General features: G+C 39.8%; 1 protein-coding gene across 1 annotated transcript in view; it reads left to right on the forward strand.

Annotated features, from left to right (window-relative positions):
- Window positions 1-888: 888 nt before the first annotated feature.
- Window positions 889-23,108, forward strand: part of SYN2 (synapsin II) — a 196,584-nt gene continuing 174,364 nt past the window's right edge. Inside the window, exon 1 of the mRNA XM_047096546.1 lies at window positions 889-1,280. Coding sequence (XP_046952502.1) covers window positions 889-1,280 — 392 coding nt within the window. The remainder of the gene's footprint in view (window positions 1,281-23,108) is intronic.

Raw genomic sequence — 23,108 nt, forward strand, 5'->3', positions numbered from 1 at the left:
ACCTTATTTCCCCAAAGTAGAGGAGATGACCCTTTGCTTTCCCACTAGGTCATGTCTGCGTCACCTTGGGATGGAAGGGATGTCTTTCTCACCCAGCATTGAGGAAGGGGTAGTTATTTTTTTTTCTCACCATAGGAGTGTGTGTGTGTGTGTGTGTGTGTGTGCGCGCGCGCGTGCGTTAGTGGGTGCAGATTATTCCTCCCTCACCCGGAGGATGAGTAGATGGCACCTTTCTCCTAGCTTTGGCAAAGGAGGTGGTTCTTTTCTTTCTCACTACAGGGAGTGTGTGTGTGTGTGTGTGTGTGTGTGTGCACGCGCGCCAGTGTCACGGGACTGGCTTTTTTCCTCACCTCATGGTGGGGAGGCTGACACCTCTCTTCCCTCCAAAGAGCGTGGGGACAGTCTCCTTCGTCTCCATATCGGATGGGACCTGGCTCTTTCATCCCCAGCCAAATAGGTGGTAGGGGTCTCGGTCCTCTTTTCCCTGTTTTCGGGGAGCATGACTGGTTCCCACGCTCTCCCCACAGAGCTCCGCTCAGGTTGCGGGAGACCTGGCCGTCCCTACGGGTTAAGACCCCAGACCTAGCGGCTTAGGCGCCCGGCGCTCAGGCGGCGAGTCGGGGGCGGCGCCCGCTCTGCGGCGCGGGGCGGGGCGAGCAGTGGCCCCGCCCCAGGCCCCGCCCGCTCCCTGGCGCGGAGCCTCCAGCCCCCCGGCCCGCCCGGCCCAGTGCACCGCGGCTGTCTGCTGGGCTAGCGCGCCGCGGACCCGGCCGCAGCCTCCTCAACCGCCTCAGCCGCCTCAGCGCTCCAGCCGCCGTCGCCGCCTCAGTCTCGCCCTCCGCGCCGCCCGGCCTCGCCGCCTCGCGCGCCCCCAGCCCCTCAAGCCAGATGATGAACTTCCTGAGGCGCCGGCTGTCGGACAGCAGCTTCATCGCCAACCTGCCCAATGGCTACATGACCGACCTGCAGCGGCCCGAGCCCCAGCAGCCGCCGCCGCCGCCCCCCGGTCCGGGCGCGGCCTCGGCCTCGTCCTCGTCGGCGCCCCCGGCCGCCTCGCCGGGCCCCGAGCGGAGGCCGCCGCCGGCCTCGGCTCCCGCGCCGCAACCCGCGCCACAGGCGGCCCCGGCGCCGTCGGTGGGCAGCAGCTTCTTTAGCTCGCTGTCCCAAGCCGTGAAGCAGACAGCCGCCTCGGCCGGCCTGGTGGACGCGCCCGCGCCCGCGCCCGCCGCCGCCAGGAAGGCCAAGGTGCTGCTGGTCGTCGACGAGCCTCACACCGACTGGTAGGTGCCCGGCCGCCGCCGCCGCCGCCGCCGCTCGGGGCTCCCGGGGCCTGCCGGGCAGCTGTGGAGGCCGCGGGGAAGGCGGTCCCAGGGCGCCAAGGAAACGTTTCGGACCCGGGAGAAGGGGGGTCTGCATGGTCCCGCAGTGGGGAGATGGCGGGTGAGCGTGCGTATGGCGGGGGGGGGGGGGGCGCGGTGGAAAGGTGAATCCTGAGGTGAAATATTTCCTCGATTCTCTCAAATCCCTCACGACACATAAAAAGAGCTACTTTCAGCAACAGGGAAAAATCTTAAAAAATAGAGTTTTGTTTGTTTTCGAAGGGGAGGTGGTGCAGAGGAAGCCGACTTTCAGCCTAGACACATCAAAGCTCAGGTGAAACATTCAAAGCCAACAACAATTCTATATCGTGAGTCACGGAGTGAATTTGCAGTGGAGATCGGTGTTGTGCGGGGAGAGGGTGGTGGGGATAGATTTCACCTGGCTGGATGAGGGCTTGTATCCGTAGTGACATCGACGTTGGTCAAGGAAAACATGTGAAAGCCCAGGTGTACAGAGACTTGTTCCCATGGAGCATGGCTTAAGTCTATTTAAGAATATTAAAATTCTTGTATTTTGTGCAGCAGGGAGGGGATTTGTGGATTTTTTTCATTTGTTTTTGTTTTAGGAAAAAATATGTGTGTGGGAGGGGGTTGTGGAAGTGATGGCCTTTTCCAGCTGGAAAGATGACTGAGGTAAAATATTCTGGATCATTAAAGGGGCACAAACAGAGATCTACCTTCATGCAGTAGATGGCAACTTCAAGAATTCTTTCTTTCTTTCTTTCTTTCTTTCTTTCTTTCTTTCTTTCTTTCTTTCTTTCTTTCTTTCTTTCTTTCTTTCTTTCTTTCTTTTTTTAAGGGATATTCAACTTAGAATGGTGAAGGCTGGGGGGAAATGTTACCTCTAGTTGGTAAAAGCTGAATGAGGTTCATTTAAGACACATCAGTTTAAAGAGGTTCTATTTTATGTAGCAGGAAGTTGGCCCAGGGGATGAATGGGGTGGGTGGTGATGGTGGAATTGATGGGTGAAGGGCTTGAAGACATGAAGAGGCAAGAGCCTGGTTGCCCCCGCCCCAGGAATACGGGAAGGGTTTTATTTTTTTCGTTCTCACAGGGGTTGAGGTTACAGACTGGACCCAAGTGCTTCCTCTCGAGAGTGAGGCACAGAGGGACCACAGAGCTGTTTATCTCCATTTCCTCTTTTGGCTTGCTTCACTGCTTTTCTCTATCATTTTCTCACTGGGAGACTTGGAGGGAGGGAGTACTGGCGTGGGTGTGGTGGAAGTGAGATGTAGATGTGGAGATGCACTCCGGCTGGCCCCTAATATGACTACTTTGAATAGTCATTTGGGTGACTTGCGTAGTTGCCTTTTCTCAGAACAGTGGAATAAAAAATCTTAAGGGATCTTTGTTAGGAAATGACAAAGGTACTTGCAGGAGTGTTTGCGGAAAGTTAAGAGTATATGATGGTACCATAGGGAGCCCCCTGTAATTACTCTTAGTTCAAATCAGCAAGTGCTTATTAAGTGAGAAAGGTTGGTAACTAAGCTTTACTGAACATATGTTATATGTCAAACCCTGTACTAGGTGCTCTAATATATAGCTCATTAAATTCTTACCACAAAACTGAGGCTTACAAAAAATGGATAACGTGTTCCAAGTCATAGAGCCAGCAGATAGTAGACCCACGATTTGAACTGGCCCGTTTGACTCCAGTAGTGCCACTCCACTATGCTATGTTCCCTTACTATTTTGTTATTATATTATTGGCAATATTAATAATTAGCTCCCTCTATAGGGTAGGCACTGTAGGGGCCTTACAGAGAGCTCACATTTGGGGAGACAAAATGGAAACATGAAATGGTTAACAAAAAAGAATCTAGAATTATTTCAGACTAGTGTTTCAGGCATTCAATAAATGAAGTGAATGGGAGAGCCAGAGTTATAGGAGAAAGCTTCACAAAAGATGAGTCTTGAAGAAAGGCCAGGAAAAGGAGGGGAAAAATGGGAATGATATTGGTGCTTCATTTTTTTATGCAAGAATCTGACACTCCTGTACCTTGTCCTGATCTCCTATCCTGTTGAAGGCATTTGTTTTGGGTTTAATTACCAGTTAGGTACCTGCAGGTAGGAAGACACTCATTTGTACGTGTATGATGTGGCTGCTGTAGATTTGTGTTTATCACTAACTGCTTCAGTGGCTTGAGATTTGAAACTCTTCTTGGGTATTTTATTCTCTAGGAAGACTGCCTGCCCGGCATGAACCAGAGAATTTGCTTTGCCCTGGAGACTAGACTTCTGATGGAAGTAATAGAAGCCATTTTCCTTTGGGCTGACTCCCAGCTGTTTTCGGATTTCCTCTGAAGTAATAACATTGATTTATTAAAACTCAAAAACCCAGTTTGAGTTTAGTGCTTGACAGCATTTGATGCTTCTCTGTTTCTGTACTTAATAGCAATTCTCAGGATTGCAGATTTTGTCTGATATCATGCCTAAATGTGTTAAAAACATCTCAGTTAAATATTGTTGAATGGTTTTATTGGAAGTTCTCTGTAAGTTAAGGAGCAGGTGCCTGCTTATGACAAGCAGAGTGCCTTAACAAGGTGCTTTTTGCTCTAAAGGCAAATTTTAGTAAATTTGTTTTATTGTTTAAACTGTCTAGATACCATTCAGTGAGCAGGTGTCATATGTGCCTACTATTATTTTCCTGATGCTTGACTAGGAAGTCAGAGTGTAGCTTCCCAGTAGAATTTAAGAATATCAGTCTCATCTGAATTATAGAATGCTAAAATAAAGAGGGTTTTAACAAGCATTTAAATAATTGGAGATTTAAAAGAAGGGCTTTAAATAGGCAGCCTTCAGAGCAACTTTAATATAGATTAAGATTACTTCTAATGTTTACCAGTGTAATTGTGAACAATGGAATTTGGGGACTTTGCCACTGACTAGGTTGTTGGGAAAATTGGGAGGATATTTCTGTCTCTTTTGATTGAACTGTGTTTTCATTGGTTGCTAAAGATCTTTAGGTTAATTGCACAGTGAAGAATCATTGAAAAAATGTATCTGCTTCACTAAAAAATGAAATCAAGATCATTATATCCCTTATTAGTAATTATTGTTAATATTTTAAAAATATATACATATTGCCTGACAATGCATGTTTTCTTTTAAGGTTCATGCCTAAGGTTGAAGTGCAGTTAAGATTGAACTCTAGGAGCACGTGGGTGACTCAGTCAGTTGGGCATCTAACTCTTGATTTCAGCACAGGTTATGATCCCAGGGTTGTGGGGTTGAGCCCTGAGTCAGGTTCCATGCTGAGCATGGAGCCTGCTTAAGATATTTTTTCTCTTTCTCTCTCCCTCCCCCTCCCCCCCTCCCTGGCCCCTCCCCTGCTCTTGCTCTCTCTCTCTAAAAAAATGATAAAATAAAATAAAATCACTGAACTTATGATCTCTGTGTTTAAACAAGGAACAAACGTCCATTTGGATATGTTGTTTTTTCTGCATATTACACTCTCACTGGTGAAAAGGTAAGTTTTCTCTCAGATTTTCCTGACTCCATTTTCAGCGATTTCAATAACAGTGATGAAGTGAAATTTTTCATCTTAGCATCTCTCAATGTTTGGTTTGAAAATCAGTGTAGCACAGGCATTCTAGAGACTATCTAGATGTTCTAGAAACTGCAGATATGGTAAATCCACAGGTGTTTATGGAGCATCTTCTCTGTATAAGGTATATATTCTAAGAAAAAGACATAGTATCTCTTAAGATCTTTCTGTCGAGATGGATAGATAAGCATACATTTTTTTTTTTAATTTACTAAAAACTACCCCTTGTATTCAAAGGATAATAGTCCTTGGATTAACAGCATTGACATCAACCAGGATCTTATTAAACTACAGATTATCAGGTCCTCATGCCTACTGAATCATAATTTGCATTTGAATAAAATCTCTAAGTGATTCACCTGCACATTGAATTTAAGATACACTGAACTAAACGGTATGTAATTAGTGCTAAAGGTGTGGCAACAACACCAACTACTGTCATTTATTGGGTAACTGCTGTATGTGAAATGTTGTATTAATAAGCTTTTTACAAATATTATTGAATCTCTACCATAGCAGTGTAGTACTATAGAAGTTTAAAAGAATGAAAAATGGGTGCGGGCTAGAAGTGGGAAGGGAATGCTTCATGGAAATATTGAGATTTGAATTGAACCTTGAAGAATTCGAATAAAAAAAGATAGGTTTGGCTCAGTCCAGAGAATGGATAGTATAAGGAAAGTACAGTGGTAGAAAAGACAAAGGCCGTGAAAAGACTGGATCGATGAATTACTAGGCAGCACCTACTTTCATTCTTTTATGGTCCAACTTTGGCCATATTATTAACAATAGGGGAATTCAAAGTATAGTAGTCTGAACCAGTGCTTGTGAGAGGCTCTAGAAAAATATTTGAATTGGAACTTGGGAGGAAGCTCAAATGAGGTTTGAGGTTTCTGTCTGCTAAATATTTTGTCTGTGTGTCCTGTTTCTGACTGGTGAACATAAACACACTGATTCCATAAAATTTCATTGTTCGTAAGAGCAGTAGGCAATAGCTTAGAATTCTAGATGGTTAGAGCTGGAAGATCATCTGGGTACTTTATAAATGGGAGAAATCTTGATCTGAAGAGGGGACAGTGAGTTGTTCAAGGTTATGAACTAGTTAATGGCAAAACCAGAACTGGAATCTAGAACTTCAGTCTCTCTTCTAAGCTATCTCTCCCCACTATACCACAGTACCACTCTGTCCCTCTGTTTTGCTATCTTTCTACCTTTCTAACTTTTATCTTTTTCCATCCCTGATTCTTTCAAGGACTGATAGAGACTTTTCCTTTTATAATTATCGCATTTGAACTCGAAAGAACCTGAATGATCATCTAGCTGTGGAGAAATGGAATGATTTGCCCACCAATAAGAAGTTAGAGAATGGAGACTAGAACTTACATCATCTGACTCCAACTCAAATTTCTTTCTACTCTTTTTGTTTTTTTAATAACTGATAAAATTTACTGAAAAGATTGATTTAAGCATCTGCAATGGTGACTTCAACCTTCACTCCTGGCTCAATCCTGATGGAGGTAATTTGTTTAACAATCCCAGAAGGACTGAAAATCAGTAAGTCACTTGTGGATCCTCATCTGAAAATGATTCCAAGTCTTAGAACCTTCACCACAAGGAGATTTTCCTTTAGTGATTCTCAGAGTCTTGGCAACTGAACTGGTCCTTTCACTTTGAGATTCTTTTCCTTTGTACCTCTGGTCAAGTCAGCACATACGTTCTCCAAAGATACCGGGTTGTGGCTGGTTAGAGTTATTCTGAATTGTTGAATTCCTGCCTCTGGTTCCTGAGTGTTTTCCCAGTGCTTTTAAAAGCCATGGCTGTGGAGTGGCTTCCTGATCATCTTGTTCCTGGGCAAGAGTGAACACTGGTGAGTCAGGAGCAGGAGCAAGGCATCCAGGGCTCCACTATAGCTGCGACCGCATCTTCCTTAAAGAGGTCTTTCTACTCTTAAGTCACTCTTTAAGCAGATCCCTCAAATTAATCCTTTTTCTCCTTAAAAATACTATTTTTGTCTGTTTTAAAGATTCTTTGTAGAGTTCTTTAATGAATACTTTAAAAAGAGCCACACGAGTATCATGTTATATTCACACCAATTTCACTGTCTTATTTGTGTTATTGTTGTTTCAGGAAAGGTTATTGTAAAATGGTTGAAGGAGATTCTTAGAGGCCTAGTAATCAAAATCCAAAAATATAATAAGGTTAGTCGGACTGTGGTACAATGATGACCTTCCTTTCAGGGACCCATTTTTACCAGTGTCCCTCTCTACTTGAGATTGCTTCCTGTCTTTCTGTACCAAGTTCAGATCTTTAATAACATTAGCCTTTTCAGTATCTTGCTAAGCAAGAAGTAGTGGAGACCCAAACAGTAAGTTTTCCAGAGTTGTATACCTTCCTCTAAAATTGGTAAAACAGTTAACTGGGATATGTTCAGTGCAGCTGAACATCTAACATAAGCCAGATGCTGGAGATATAAGGATAAGTTGGGCATAGGCCTTGTTTATGAGGATCCTCCAGTCCAAGAGGGAAGAAGACAGACATTTAAAAAAATTTTTTTAACGTTTATTTATTTTTGAGAGATACAGAGACAGAGTATGAGCGGGGGGAAGGGCAGAGAGAGAGAGAGACACAGAATCTGAAGCAGGCTCCAGGCTCTGAGCTGTCAACACAGAGCCTGACGCGGGGCTCGAACTCCCTAACCATAAAATGATGACCTGAGCCAAAGTCAGATGCTTAACTGACTGAGGCACCCAGGTGCCCCAAAGAGGACAGATATTTAAATAGGATTTATTATAGTATGGTAATTAGCCTGTGTACGATGCTATGAGAACACAGAGGTGGGTTGTCCTGGGAAATGAAGATGTGGGTAGAAATGATTAGGCCGTTAAAAATGTGCCATTGTGTATCCTTAGGTAAACTATTTTGCCTCCTTGGTTGATTTTGTAAAATCTGTCAAATGAGAGGATTGAAACAGACATTCTCTAAGATCCTTTACAGCACTATATTATTTCCATGTTACAGTTTTGTGCTATTTTCTTTAAAAAAAACTTTATAATTTATTCTATGGCATAATGCTTGTAAATCTTTGGAAGAAGAGGCATAGGTCAATAAATGACTAAACATGTCTTTGGATGAAAGGCTCATCTTTGAGTACTCTCCATTCAGTAGCTCTTTCTTACCTCCTCAAAGATGGGAATTGGGGACATGTGGTTGAATTTCTTTCTTCCTGATAGACCTAAGAACTTTTGTATACGTATGTTGAAGTATTGGCTGAAAGCCTTTATTTCTTGATCCCTGCCATATACACTGTGCTGAGCAGTTTATATAACATACACATACACATTGTCTTACTTTATTCTCACAGTGATCCTGAACAGTAGAAAGAATATTTCATAGATGAGTAAACAATCTCATAAAAGTACTCACTTGCTCAATATTAAATAGTTAAGCTGTTAAGCTGAAATTTCAGGATCTGAACCCAGATTGCCAGATTCCTACACACACACACAAGGCAAACTTGCCAGCAGAAAAAATTAGATTATTTTTTATTATAAAAAAGGTTGTTTCTTTTGCAAAAGGATTTACCATATGATTCATTAATTTTAAAAAAATATATATATATTTTTAAATTTATACCTGAGTGAGTTAGCATATAGTGCGATAATGATTTCAGGAGTAGAATCCAGTGATTTACTTAAATAGTAAGCACCCCACTGCTTTTGGAGTTACTCAATTTACAAAAATTTTATATACACACAGCTTTTTCAGGATCATATCCTTTTTTTTTAATTTTTTTAACGTTTATTTATTTTTGAGACAGAGACAGAGCATGAACGGGGGAGGGTCAGAGAGAGGGAGACACAGAATCTGAAACAGGCTCCAGGCTCTGAGCTGTCAGCACAGAGCCCGACGCGGGGCTCAAACTCACGGACTGTGAGATCGTGACCTGAGCCGAAGTCGGCTGCTTAACCGACTGAGCCACCCAGGTGCCCCAGGATCATATCCTTAAAGAGAGTGAGGGCATGGTTAAATGTAGTGGCCTCAGGATGTAGAGTTGCATACTGTTTTTAGTGTTTAATGGCACTCATGCTATATGTGCCCCTCTAAATCTTGTAAGACCTTCTGCATACTCATTGGATGGCATTGTCATTCTTTGTTTTAGCTTTCCACATAGATGCAATTGAATACCACAAGGCTACATATAGTTTTCCAGAGAGAGGAGAGGATGATAAAAAAGGTTTCTCTATTCTGCAGACATTACTTCAATGCAGCAGAAGGAAGTAACCTAGAATAGAGCAGGAGACCTATAGAAAGAATAAAAGTGAGCAAATACCATAGATCTCTGAACTCTAAAGATGCTCATTCAGCGTGCCTATGAATGGGAGGAAGTATACTGGCCTTGTTTGTTGCTTGACAGCAGGCATTTCTGAAATTGTAATCAGTTCATGTAAAATTACAAAGCAGATTATGATTATATTCAGTCACTCTACACTTCTCTTTTCAGCAGCATGAAACAATATGAACATATAGGACTGAGGGTCAGAAGACCTAGGGTTGAGACCTGGCTCCACCATCAACCATATGACCCTATCAGAGTTACATAACCTCACTGAGCCCCCTTTCCCTCTATTTGACACATTTTTCATTAGACACTTACTATATGCCAGACAGTATTTTGGGTTCTGGAATAATACAGACAAAAATTCCCTTATGTGTAAAATGGAATAATAGCATATATATCTCATAGTGATGTCATGAGAATTGAATAAAACAAGGTTTTGGAGAAGCATTTTGTAAAGGGTAAAGAGCCATACTAGTGATTGTTGCATCCTTCTTTGTTTCCACATGCAGGTACCCAACCTATCTTGGTCCTTTTGTTGAGTTCCCCAGATCTTATTGTGCAGTTTTATTATCTATTTTGCACATTTCAGGGGTGAGAAATATCTTAATTTTTTTAGATTGAAGTCTGTTCATACCCAGAATTTTTGAAGGTTTTCTTTGGTATTTTTTGAAAGGAAACATAATTTAGTCTGTTTTTTTTTTTGTTTTTTTTAAATAAGAAACATTACCCATTTGACTCAGCTATATTAACAATTAGGGACAGGGCCACATAAATCCTTATTTTATTTAATAAATGAATTCTAAAATAGCTCTGCTGCAGTTTCACTTGTGACTAATTAAGGAAGGGTGGTCACAGAGGGAGAAATGAAGGAAGAGAGAAACATAGAATGGCTTTAAAAGGTGTTCCTGTATTATTTTCTCCTATTCAATCTATCTTTCATATTGCATTCAGAATATTCTTTAAAAAATTTTTTTTTTTACATTTACTTATTTTTGAGAGAGCACGAGCAAGGGAGGGGCAGAGAGAGAGACAGACTCAGAAACTGAAGCAGGCTCCAGGCTCTGAGCTGTCAGCACAGAGCCAGATGCTGGGCTTGAACACATGAATCATGAGATCATGACTTGACCCAAAGCTTAACCAATTTCAGAGTATTCTTAAAACAAAAGCATTCACTGATTTTCTAGAGTTAATTTCCTTTTAAACATTCTTCTCTAACTCATTGTTGCTTGTGAGGATTATTTACAACCTCCAGTTTATCTTTTCAGACTCATCATTCAGACTCACTACTCTCTCAATCCTAAGCTTTGGCTATATTCTGGATTACACTCTTTCTGAACACGTAACTTGGGTTTCAGTATTCTCTGCTATTATTACACAGTTCCTTTAAAATGCTCTTGTTCTGCTTCTCTCTCTTACCTCAATGCTCATTTTCTTTATCCCATTTTCAGAGCATGAGGATACTGTCTATTGTTTAAAAAAGCCCCATCTCCTCCAGCCTTCTCCATGTCTTTGCTCTAAATTTCACCCCTTCTATTTCCTTCTTTTCATACTCTCGTTTTCTACTGGTTGGTCCATCCTTGTAAAGAAAGGAACAAGCAAAATCTGCTCTTTGCCTTCTTAATCACTCTTCCAGATATGAAAGAGAAATCTCACTCTTGTCCCCACTTCCTTATCCTATATTTGCCCCCTTGCACTGAGAGCTTTTACCTTTTCCATAATACTGAAATTGTTCTTGCTAGGTTACCTCATTGCTAAATCCAAAGGAAGGTGTCAGTCTATACTTTAACTGATTGGCTTGATACTGTTTATCTTCTATTTGGAAGTCCCTTGGTTTCTGAATATGGCAATCTTTTTTTCATACTGTCTTTTTAAAGTTCCTTCTCTTCTTGGTCTTTTCCTTTGCTTACCTCATTAAATGTAGGTGTTCCTCAGGGCCCCATCTTCTGCCCATTTCCTTTTTCACTCTACATATTTTCCCTGGTCCATCCACTCTCAAGATTTCAGTTATTTCCTAAATGCAATCAGTTCCCAAATCTCAACCTTTAGACCAGAACATTGTCCTGATCTTTACATGTATGTTTAGTTGCCTGCTGGACATCTCCATTTGGGTGGTTAAAGGTGACTCAAGGTCATTTGTTTCAGTATTGAATTCCTTATCTTGCCTTCCTATTCCAGCTCTTCTTATATTCTCTGTCTCAACTGAGGACACCATTAGTTGTCTGTTTCAATTTCTCATTAATTTCACCTAGAACTTTTGCACACCTCATCATGATTTCCACTTAATAGCTTGAATGAGCTATTTAAAATACAAATGTGACTCTTTGACTCCTTTGCTTAATGTCCTATCCCATGTCTGATATGTAAAGTTCATGGCCTCCTGTGATTTGACTCCTGCTTACTTCTTCAATCTCCTAACCATTTCCATCCCTAAACTTCAGTTTACAGGATTATTGAACTATTTGCAGTTCCATATACACATTATGGCATTCCTTCCCTTTGTTTATGCTGTCCACTCCTCCTGCAATTGCTTTTCTTCTACTTTCCTTCCTTTTCTTGACTAAATGCATATTCACCTTTTGAGACTGAGATGAATATTTCCTTTATCAGAAATCCTTCTCTTAGCTCCTGGAATATATCGGGCATCTCTGTCCGCTCCATGCCCTCTTTCAGTCATGTGGATATCTTTATCACTGGACTCAACACAATGATTGGTTTATGTGATAGAGAGTTCTTTGCAGCAGGCTTAGGGTTTTATTCATTTTTATATCCTTAGCATCCAGCAGAGTGTCTGACACATAGTTTGAGTTCAGTAAATCTTTGCCAAATTGAACCTAGTAGAGTGAGATCTAGAGAATGAAAAAAAGGATAGAAGGGAACAATGGTGAGGAAGAAGTATTCTAGGATTAGAGTATATGTTATTATGTTGGAAATCATCTTTACTTACTGCAAATATAACTCTTTTATTTTTTTTTAACGTTTTATTTATTTTTGAGACAGGGAGAGACAGAGCATGAACAGGGGAGGGTCAGAGAGAGGGAGACACAGAATCCGAAACAGGCTCCAGGCTCTGAGCTGTCAGCACAGAGCCCAACGTGGGGCTCGAACTCACGGACCGTGAGATCATGACCTGAGCTGAAGTCGGACGCTTAACCGACTGAGCCACCCAGGCACCCCAAATATAACTCTTAAAATGCTTTTTCTCTTATGCTGTATGAAATACAAATTAACTTAATTACCAATTTTCAAACAGTCCAAATCATAAATCTTTAGAGATTTAGCTCTGAATGAGAGCCATACCAGCCCACAATACTGGAAAATATTATCTAGCCCATGGGAGCTTTGAACAGAGCAAAGGCAAATAGAATAAAATTAAGGGTTGAGGTTCTCCTCCATAGATTATATTGACACTTAGTTCTCAAGAAGCTCATTTTTCTGAAGTTCTTCTCTTCCCTCAGCATGAAATACTCATCTTGGGCCACCCAACATGCTTGTTTCTTTCTCCTTAGTGAAAAAATTCTTTTGGTTTACCCAAAGGATAATTCTGGAGAACTAAACAACATTGTGACTGAAAAATGTTGACATACACAGTAAACTTTTCATGATCTGACTTTGCTTACCTCTTCAGTTCTAACTGTCTTTGACCCCCACCCACTTTGATAGCCATGACAAACTACTCAGGTTTAATGGAATGTGCCATGCCCCTATGTTTTACTACTCCTACTACCTGAAAGGCTTCTTCTGTGTTTTTGCCTGGATAATTTTCAAGACTCAGTTCAGTTGTTGACTGTTAATAGAGTCAAGCCTAGATTTACTCCTTCCTTAGTTCTTTCAATTTGTGTTAGAAACCATAATATACTTGCTTGTCTCATAGCAATTAACTTGTTGTATTATAATCAGGTTTTACTTGTCTCTCTTCTCATCTTCTCACCTTCAACACTGAGATCTCCTTGAAGACAAAGACTATAACTTTAATTTTGGTATCCCCAGCATTTGGTATGACAAAGAAGGTTTTCAATAATTATTTGTTGTATCAGACAATGACTTATGAAAAAATTTCTGAGAGACAGAGAGAGAGAGTGAGTGTGAGTATATGAGCGGGGGCAGAGCAGAGAGAGGGAGACACAGAATCCAAAGCAGGCTCCAGGCTCTGAGCTGTCAGCACAGAACCCAATGCAGGGCTCGAACCTCACAAACTGCAAGATCATGACCTGAGCCGAAGTCGGGCACTTAACCGACTGAACCACCCAGGGGCCCCAAAAATATTTTTATAAATTGTAAAATGGTATAAAAGCATTAATTATTGTTACTAGCCTCCCTTGATGATAAACCTACTCTTCCACTCTCTAACATACCCTTTTTTGATGGGCATAAACACTCCATGCTTGTTCTTGGGAGAATAGCCGTGTACTCTTGATTTCTTCCCCTCTTTCAGCCTAGCCACTAACATGTCTTTGCTTACTTGAGCCTTTCTCAAATTTTGGAGTCAGTTCTTTCTTTTTTCCTTCTGTCTAGGACCATTCATCCATTCCAGTCCTCCTAATTACAGCTATAATAACTTTCCAGGATATATACCTCTTATTTATTTCTCTGTTCAAGAGACCTAGCAACTTTATGCAATAACTTTAGCTTGAGGTAATCCGCCCTAATATAATAAAAACTCAATTGAATACTGTTTCTTTTATACTTCCAGGTTCCAGTAATAATCCAGAGAGGGAGCTGTATGTGGGGGGGGGGGGGGGAGACATGCTGGAGTGTCCTATGCCCCAAGTCTCATGGTGCAGGGCTCCAAATTTGAGGGTATGTAGTGGGATGTGGTAGACTCTGTGACACAACTCTAGGGTTACATATGGATATATTTCCCTCTTCAGCCCCTATTATTCCCTGATGGTGAGAATTTAAATTCTATTGAGTGCTAATTAATGCTTTACCTATTAGACAAAAGGGCACCAATGAAAGATTGATCTGCTAATCAATCAGCAAACATCTAACTTCAGTGTGTTAGTTGCCATTAAGACCACAAAACCAGTTAAATACTTAGATAATTATAGAATATATGCTTTCAGCCTTGAGAAGTTGTGCAGAATCTCAAGGAAGACAAAAATTAGGAGAGTATCTGCCAGTTAACTTTTTGTGTCACCAAAGGCAATTTAAGTTTTAAGCTTCAATTTCTATTTCAAAAATTAGGGATTTGGGTTAAATCATTTATCTTCAGAAATCAAGTGATTTTTAGAAATCAAGTGAGTTCTACAGTTTAGATTGTTTGACAGTATAAAGGGTTTTTCAGATGAAGGAAGAGATTGCTGTGGGCTGAGGAAGTCAGAAAATGTTTCGCATAAGGGGTAGGTCTGAGCTAGCCTTTGAAGGCTGAGGGAGATTTAGATTAATGAGGAAGGAGAGATGCATTTCACTTAACAGGAAAAGAAAGCAAAAGCATAACAGTAATGGGTGATGTGTGTGTAGAGAAGATTTAAGCTAGTTAGTGTACAGGTTTCAGGGCAGGGAAAAGAGAAAGTTTGGGTAAGCAGAGTGGGAGAAATGATGATCATAATACATAATCTATTGGGTATATGACAGGCAGGCATTGTTCTATACAGATTTATTAACTTATTTACTAGGTTATGAAATAGGTTATTATTATTAACTTAATTTTACAAGTGAGGAAACTAAAGCTCATAGTGAATCCAGGGTTTGAACCCAGGTAATCTAGTTCTGAGTCCATGCTTTTAATCAACTTGTTGTGTAATCACTAGAGAACAGTGTTCCAAATTGCTTGCCCCTGAACACCTTGATGTTTCTTATCTTCAATGACAGAGACACACATTTGACCTTGGGCAATTTCTTACTCTGTCTGAACTTCAGTTTCTTCATCTGTAAAGAGGAAATAAAATATATCTCAAAGGGTTCTTATGAGAACCTATTGAAATAAACTGAAAACATCTAATCATAGTCTGGGACATAGAGATGTTCAATAAGTGTTCCACCCTGATGAGCAGATTTTGACAACAGCATACCATATGAGTATTTGTAGGAGACTTCAAGTCAAGTAAAATTATTTGTAGACAGATTTCCATGACACTAAAAATAATTTAGAAAAAATAGGACAAACCTAGATGAATATTCCTTCATTTTGGTTGTAGTAGTTGGTTACATATAGTTTAGAAAACATTGATTACTAGTGTTTTGAAAGTCTTGGGGGAAGATATTTTTGAGATAGCTTTGTTCTTTGAGTGCTATCACATTCATTGTCTCATTTAATCCTCCACATGATAGTATTTGTGGGGCATAATTAATGTTATCCTCATTTTATGCATGAAGGAATTAAGATGGGGAGATGAGCCAAGCTCACATAGCCAGGAAGTGATAGAGTCAGGACTAGAACCCAGGACTAGACTTCTTTGACTTTGGATTTTGTATATTTTTCTACTAGCTTCCTAGACAGAGTTGCTGGTGTCATAGGACTAGGTGGATAGCTAATGTAGTTGGAAGCTTATATTAAGTGGACAAGAATATCAGTTCTTTCAGCCATTTAACAGACATCTTTGTTTTCCAAGGATATTAAGCTTAATGATTTCTCTTTAATGCTGCCTTGAAATTCTCTTGTAGAAACTTCTGGGTTCTGACACAAAAAGCCAATGAACAGTGCCATGGAAGGTGGTGACAGGAAGGTTGAGACTGATACTTTTTGGAAAGAAGGGAACCAAAAAACCTCAAGAAGCATCATAATGTTCTGTAAAGCATAGGAGATTTGGAGTCAGATGGTCTGGGTGAATTCAGGTATAGCAAGTTGCTATCCTTTTCTGAATCTCAGTTTCTTCATCCTTAAAATTGTAGTAATAATGCCTGCCCTTCTTTCTTCATGGATTGTTGTGAGGTCAAATAGCAAACTGTAACACACAGATTTAAATATATATGGATTGAAGCTATTGCAACAGGTAGGATTGAGAGTTGATATGAAGAAGAATTCTCAATTTCCTCTTAAGTATTGTCATGGGCAGTTTTTCTAGTTATTAGGAATAGGAATTTAGGGGAGCAAATATATTTTTCCTAGTATCAGGGCTGTTGATTATAGTAAGAACTGTGGAGGTGGTGAATTTTGTTGTGGTTGTTGCTGTTTTACTTTTCTGTGCCTTCTCTCCCTGTTGACACCTTCCATTCTGAGTCCATGGACATATGTCCTGTGACTTGGGTGGCACTCATTCCAGAGGTAAACATATTTTTCTGAAACAATTTGGGACAGGAGGTCTTATTTTTCAGTGCAAGAATTAGTCTGGTGATTTTTAGGAGCTGAAATGAGGAATTTGGAGGAAATTTTAGTGGCTGGACACAGTAGTGGTTGGAACCACCTCGAAGCCAGGAGGTTCATGGAAATTGTAGGCCAGATTATTGTCGGTATCCCTATCTCCTAGCCTTTAATTTTCAGTAGGCTAAGTTAATCTTTGCTCAGCTAGAAGTTGTGAATGGTTATTGGCAATTCCTTTTCACAGGTTTTTGCTTTTTCATAGAAGGAGTTGGAAAATAGAACAATTTCTCTAATCCTAAATAACGAATAGTGGAATTCCAGCCCTAAGATTGGGAGCAGAGGAGAGTCCTTCCTTATTGCTACTTGCCCACATGAAAAGTCTTCTCTTTGAAAGAATAATTTGTCAGTTGACTTGGCAAAGTAGGATAAGGCTGATTTTCCTTTAGCTCCTAGATGACTTATGCAGTCATTTTGGTTGAAAAAAATATACTCAACTTAACTTTGACCCTGGAAGGAAATTTAGGATTCTGTAATAAAGTCATACATATAAGTAAAACTTGATAATTTCTTATGTACTTTGACTTGCAGGTGTCATCTCATTCAATTGGCACCTTAACCTTGTGATGTAATTTGGTATAACTTCCTGTTTTGATTATGAAACCAAAGCTCAGGTAGATTGTGATTTGTGTATATAGTTACAACATGAAATAGGTAGAGTGACATCTAAAATCTAGATTCTTCTTTCTCTGTGCTTTTTTCTCCTTACTTCAGTGCCTCTTTTCTCTATGTAGCTAAAGTACTTTCTGAGCCATTAGTCAATTAGGACACTTTTGCCTAAAAGCACTAAGGATGGATAAAAAAATTGCTTAAGCTGGAAAGAGCCTGTATGGCCTGTGACAGGTGCTGCGTAGGTTGGTTGAAAAACAACTTAAAGATAATCTCCTTTCCCTATGTGTTTTTGTTAATGCTTATAATATTTTTATGATTTAGAATCCTTCTGGTGTTTCTGGTATATTTCAGACTGATTTTAAGTTGTCAGGAAAGGGGATTTTTGACTCCAGAGCTCAATTCCTTTAAAGCTTCTTATTTTCCTTTGTACCTGGAAATTTATTTCTTAGCCAGATTTTAGGATGGTGTCAAATTTAAGTTCCTACTAAAGAGACTGTTCTCTGTGATCTATTTTTTTCTGCCTTCTTTTTTTCAGGTAGCCAGTCCCTCTTGCTACATCCTACCCCTTAATTCCAGCAATAATTATATGCAAAGTTCTGAGAGTCAAAGGGCAGTGGGTTTGGGGGTAGGGCAAGGATATGAAGCTCCTGTCCCTTCTGATTCCATGTGTTCCTCCCAAATTCTGGGAATACCTAGCACCCTCTGTCTTTTTCCACACTTTTTAGGAGCATCTCAGCAGTGGTCTTGAGGAAATAAAGACTTCCCAGAGATTTTTCAATGGTTGGTTTGGTTTTTCCCATCAATAGGGCTTAAAAAAAAAAAAGGTACTTACAGATCAGCCTTTTGCTTACTTTTAGTGGTCTCCTTTCCCTCTCCGTCTTGAGGGTATTTATTATGAAGTTTCCCATGTTATTTCATTCATTTTTTCATGAATTATTCTGTAGGAACTGGCACTATAATGCTGAGCACAAGAGACATTGTCCTATCTTCACAAAACTTATAATTTATTTGGAAAGATAGTCAAACAAGCAATGTAATAAAGTAGGATTTATAGTTATGTCAGCATGATTAAAGAAAGTTTTAAACAGAACATCTTTCTCTCATAATTTTGCCATAGCAATAGAGAAGCTGCTTCTACATTTTTCCACATTCTCTTCCAATATTTGACTATATGCAAACTTATTTTTTACATAATTGTGATTTTTATGTAGCCATAATTTCATATTGTTTTTTCAGTTATAATTTTTACATGTTGTTACTTACATTTTTTTTTTCATAGCACTTGTACCATGATTTATCCAATTATATTTCTATTAGAGAACTGTATTGACTTCAAATTTTTCATGATTATTGCATAGTAAGACTATAGGCATTCTCAATTTTCAGGTAAGACTCAATTTTCAGGAAAGGAACTACTTGATCAAAAATTATGAAATATGTAGCTTTTGATAGATATTACTATACTGTTTCCTATAAAAAGTTTTTCCTGTTTGTAGTCCATCAACCATTTCTACCTCACTTTTCAGCACATTATTATTTTTTTAAATATTAATAGGAGTAAAGGCAATATTTGAGTTTTTTTTTAAAAATATGTGTATTTATTTGTTTTGAGAGTGGGGGAGGAGCAGAAGAGAGAGGGAGAGTGAGAATCCATGAGGGACTTGAACTCAGAAACTGTGAGATCATGACCTGAAATCAAGAGTCAGATGCTTAACTGACTGAGCCAGCCAGCCACCCCAAAGCAATATGAGTGTTTTAACATGCATTTCTATGAATACAGGTAAAGTTGAATGTTTTCCCTAATGTTTGTTTATAAATATGTGAAACAATTTCTCTGGACTTGGGAAGTTTACTTGTTGATTTGCTTGGGACATTTTGATTTTGAATGGGACATTTATTGTTGATGAGGAGGAATGGATGACAGTGGGTAGAATGTCTTCCTGGGGATTACGTCTAACTTGGCAAAAACTTTTGTAATGGTGGAGTCAAGAGTTGGATTCTTTGAGCTAAAATCAGTACTACACGTGGGGTCTATACTAGGCTGTGAGTTCTTTTAGGGCAAAGGCTATGTTTTATTATTTGCCTCAGCTTTTTAGCATGCTGGCTGATAGTAGGCCTCAAAAAATTATTGAAGGAATATGAATTTCTTGGGAGCACTGGATAAGCTCCTTCTCTAAATATTATTCTCATCTCTTCTTAAATTGCCTAAAATGTCACCATTTAAGATTTGTTCTTTGGATCTTAAAGATTTTCTAATCTTGGAGTCCTCTAGGAATTTATTAATACCTATAGGAGGATGACTATGGTGGTCTCAGGCATCATATTGGAGATTACAACCACACTGAGAGCAACACTCCGTATGGATGGAATATAGAATAGACACCTGGTGGTGGAGGAGTGGAGATGGGGTGAGAGATGCTCAGAAGAGTAGTAGGAAGTTGTCGAAATAAACCTTATCTATCTCAGAGAATCCCAGGAATATGAGAATTGGAAAGTAATCTTAGTGGTCACCTGAGCCTTGGTGTCATTATGTATAAATATCAATGAGAATGTCTACTTTCTAGGGTTATCATGAGATTTTATTGAAATTAAGTAGTTTATGACAGTGCTTTGTAAACTCTGAAGTGCTATGTGGAAAAAAAAATCATTGTTATCACCATCTCATGTAGGAAACTAAAAATAGGGAGATAAAGTTACTTTTATTTTTTCCCAGGAGCTAGATTTATTTTTTATATTTTGCTGCCAATCTTTATCATATGAAGATGAAATAGAACTTTCTAAAGTATTATTTTCCCCCAAGGGAATAGTGAGGGAGGATGGAGGATGATGGGGGGTAATTTTGAGGGGTGAATAGACGTTCTTAAGCTTTTTACTACTTTTGCAAATGATTAGTTTTTTTCTCAGTCCTTTTCCTAGGGTTGAATGAAAATAACAAGAAGAAGATAAAACAACACAAGTATGGCAGAGTGGGCCATGTTCAGATGCAGTCAGTGATTTGATAAGAAGGTATCATGAGCTGATCCTGGAATAGTAGATTGGGATCTGATAAGAAGAACCTTGAATGCAAAGCTCAGAGATGTAGTCAGTGGGGAATAGTGAAGGTTTTGGAGCAAGAGAGTGATTCAATCAGTGCCTTCCTTGGGAAGGTTTATCTGGAGACAGTGTAGAAATGGAGGAGGAAGAACTTGTGTTGGCCTGGAGACTTTAGGAGCATATTTTGGTTGTCCATCTATGAGATACTGGAGGCTTATAGTAGTGGGACCATGACAGTGAAGAAGGGGTTGATACAAGGATGTCAGAGAGTGTAGTCCTTGGCTAAAGGAGCTCTGGGGCCTTATGGCCTTCAGTCTATTATCTCTTCCAGAGGCCTGTTTTCCTGGTAAACTTTTTAAACATTGAAGTATTAAAGTGCCAAATAATAATAAATATATAGTTCATTCGGTTTTGCAAAGTATAAAGTACAACACAAGTCAAGATACACAACATAACCAATACCTGCTAAACTTCTATAATACCCCCTTCTTGATGACCCTGAAAGCCCATAATATACATGGGCCCCCTTCTGAGACTTAGTACTTATTTGTCCCTGCAAACAGCAGCCTGCTAACTAGGTAACCCTCCCTATGCCCTCCCCCGCCCCAGTCCCTCAGTCTCTTCTGCCTCCCCACTGAATCTCTTAGCAGCCAGTCATTAAGACTGTCTCAAGGTAGGTATTATACTGGCATATCTTTTGCTCCAGCTGGCAGGCTGACGGAAGAAGCTCCCATAGCATTTTTAAGGCTAGTTAAACCTCTTATTTCTCTCTCTCATCAGTTTTCTTCATGTAGCTTTTTACCCCCAAGAGTAGGAAGACAAGAATGACAAGTAATAGGGCTAGCTGACAGGAGACATGGCCCTAGTACTAAATTATTGTATGCCCTTAAATATCACATACCCCTTCTCCTGATTGAAGTTTTATAATTTATAAAAAGAAGGTGTTGGATTGGGGTAACTGGTTCTACAGACCATTCTCAGGGCTTACTGTGGGAAGACTGAAGTGGAGATACTTTGGATCCTCTCTGTATTATTACAACCAGAGCAACTCTGGTTTTATTTGTTGCGTGTGTATTGACCTTTCTCCTGAGATTTTAGTTAAAGCAAAGGATTATATAACAAATATATTCTTGAAATCCACTAGACTTAGAAGATCTCTTACAAGTGAAAGTACTACTTATGAAAACTTTGTGAAAGATTATGAATGGCACAACAAGGATGAGCAAAATTTTTACCTTTAACATTTTCCTTGTATGCACAAGGCCTTCATGCTATCCTCTGAACCTGAGGAAATGGAGGGGGTATACTTAATTTTGTCTAGATTGGGAAGGATTAACCAAAGAGGAGGCATCGGAGCTGAATTTAAAGGAAGAATAGAAATTCACAGGGTGAATTAGGAGATTGAGGGGAATAAGGCATTTCAGGAAGAGGAACGAGGCAGGAAGGCATGAAAAGACTTATTTTGGAAGTATTGTATTCTTAGTGTAGATATGTGTATGATGAAAAGGGGAACAAAGGAATGCTAGATGATATGGGTTGAGAGGTCAATGGGCTCTTTTTTAAAGGGTCTTGAACATTATAGTTATAGTGATGAGGACTAATGAAAAATTGTAAATATCATTTGAATTAGCACTGCTAGATGAATTTTGGGCTCCTTTAGATTCAGGACCCTTGATCCGCACAGCAGTGTTTATAGCTATGGCAATTGCGAAGCTCACACACTAAGAAGTGATTTTGATTAGAGAGAGCCTTGGATCTATCCTAATTTCTTCTTCTTAATTGGCTTAGAATATCAGATATATGTGTAATGCTTGTGTAAAACAAAAGACTAGGGGAGTAAAAGGGGCTCTCTTGATGGGCAGCCAGTCTCCACACTGTAATGAACTCAGTGGTGTCCTTCCCATTTAAACTCATCATCAGAGGTGGAAGTGGCAAGATTGTAGTTTTACCTCCTGTGTGAAAAATTAGTCAGTCTTGTGGCTCAGGCTTTTCAGATCTCCTCATTCTGCCCCTGGAAACATGTGTTTATTTGTAATGCATTGCATTTGTGGTAATTGGAGCAGCGTGCCTTTTCTTTCTTCTGTCAAACACCTGTCTCCCTGCCTAGAGAGCCTCAGAACCTGATGTAATGAGCCTGTGAATTGTATTAGGTTGGGAATCAGGTTCCAAATTAAACACATATGAAGTTGTCCCACCCATTTGCTCCATTTTTTTCATTTGTGCCCTTGAGATGTTCCTAGACCTCATGTCCCTAGATATCATGAGTCCCTAGATCCACCAGTTGGGGACACATTTCATGTTGGGGCACAGTATCTGCCCATTTGGGGCCAATGTCAGCTTCATCCATTTTACAAAACTGAGAAGGACTGAACTGACATTGAAAAGTTACTATGACTAGGCACTTAACATATATTATCTCTTTGAATCCTTACACTTTCAGAGAGGTGCTGTTGCCATTTTACATATAAGCAGATGGTTAAGTAACTTCCCCAAAGTTGCATACAGCTAGAAAGTGGTGAGGATTTGAATTTTTGTCTGAGTTGAAAATCCGTGTTTTTTTCTACTTCTTGACTCTGAAGGCAGAATAATTATGCTATTAGAGTCATAGAAATTTCACAGCCGAGTGGGGAAAAGCTTAGGGGAAGGACTTAAGGCATCAAGGTCAGAAAAGAGGTTTTGGAAAATTGACATTTAATCAGAAGTAGAAGGTATACAAAGTAATAAGTTATAAGCAATTCTAGTATTTACCCCACTTTGGGAATGAAGCAGATTATGCTGTGGCTAGTGATGAGTTTAGATAATTTCCAGGTATGAGAGCAGGAGATTGATATGCTATGTAGCTAGGGCTTTCTTTTAAAAAAATGAGATATAATTTTAATACCATGAAATTCACCTTTGGGACA

Source organism: Lynx rufus, unplaced genomic scaffold (genome assembly GCF_022079265.1).
Source record: "Lynx rufus isolate CCGP_SWC_20201006 ecotype Redwood Valley unplaced genomic scaffold, mLynRuf1.p SCAF_4, whole genome shotgun sequence".
Taxonomy (NCBI): domain Eukaryota; kingdom Metazoa; phylum Chordata; class Mammalia; order Carnivora; family Felidae; genus Lynx; species Lynx rufus.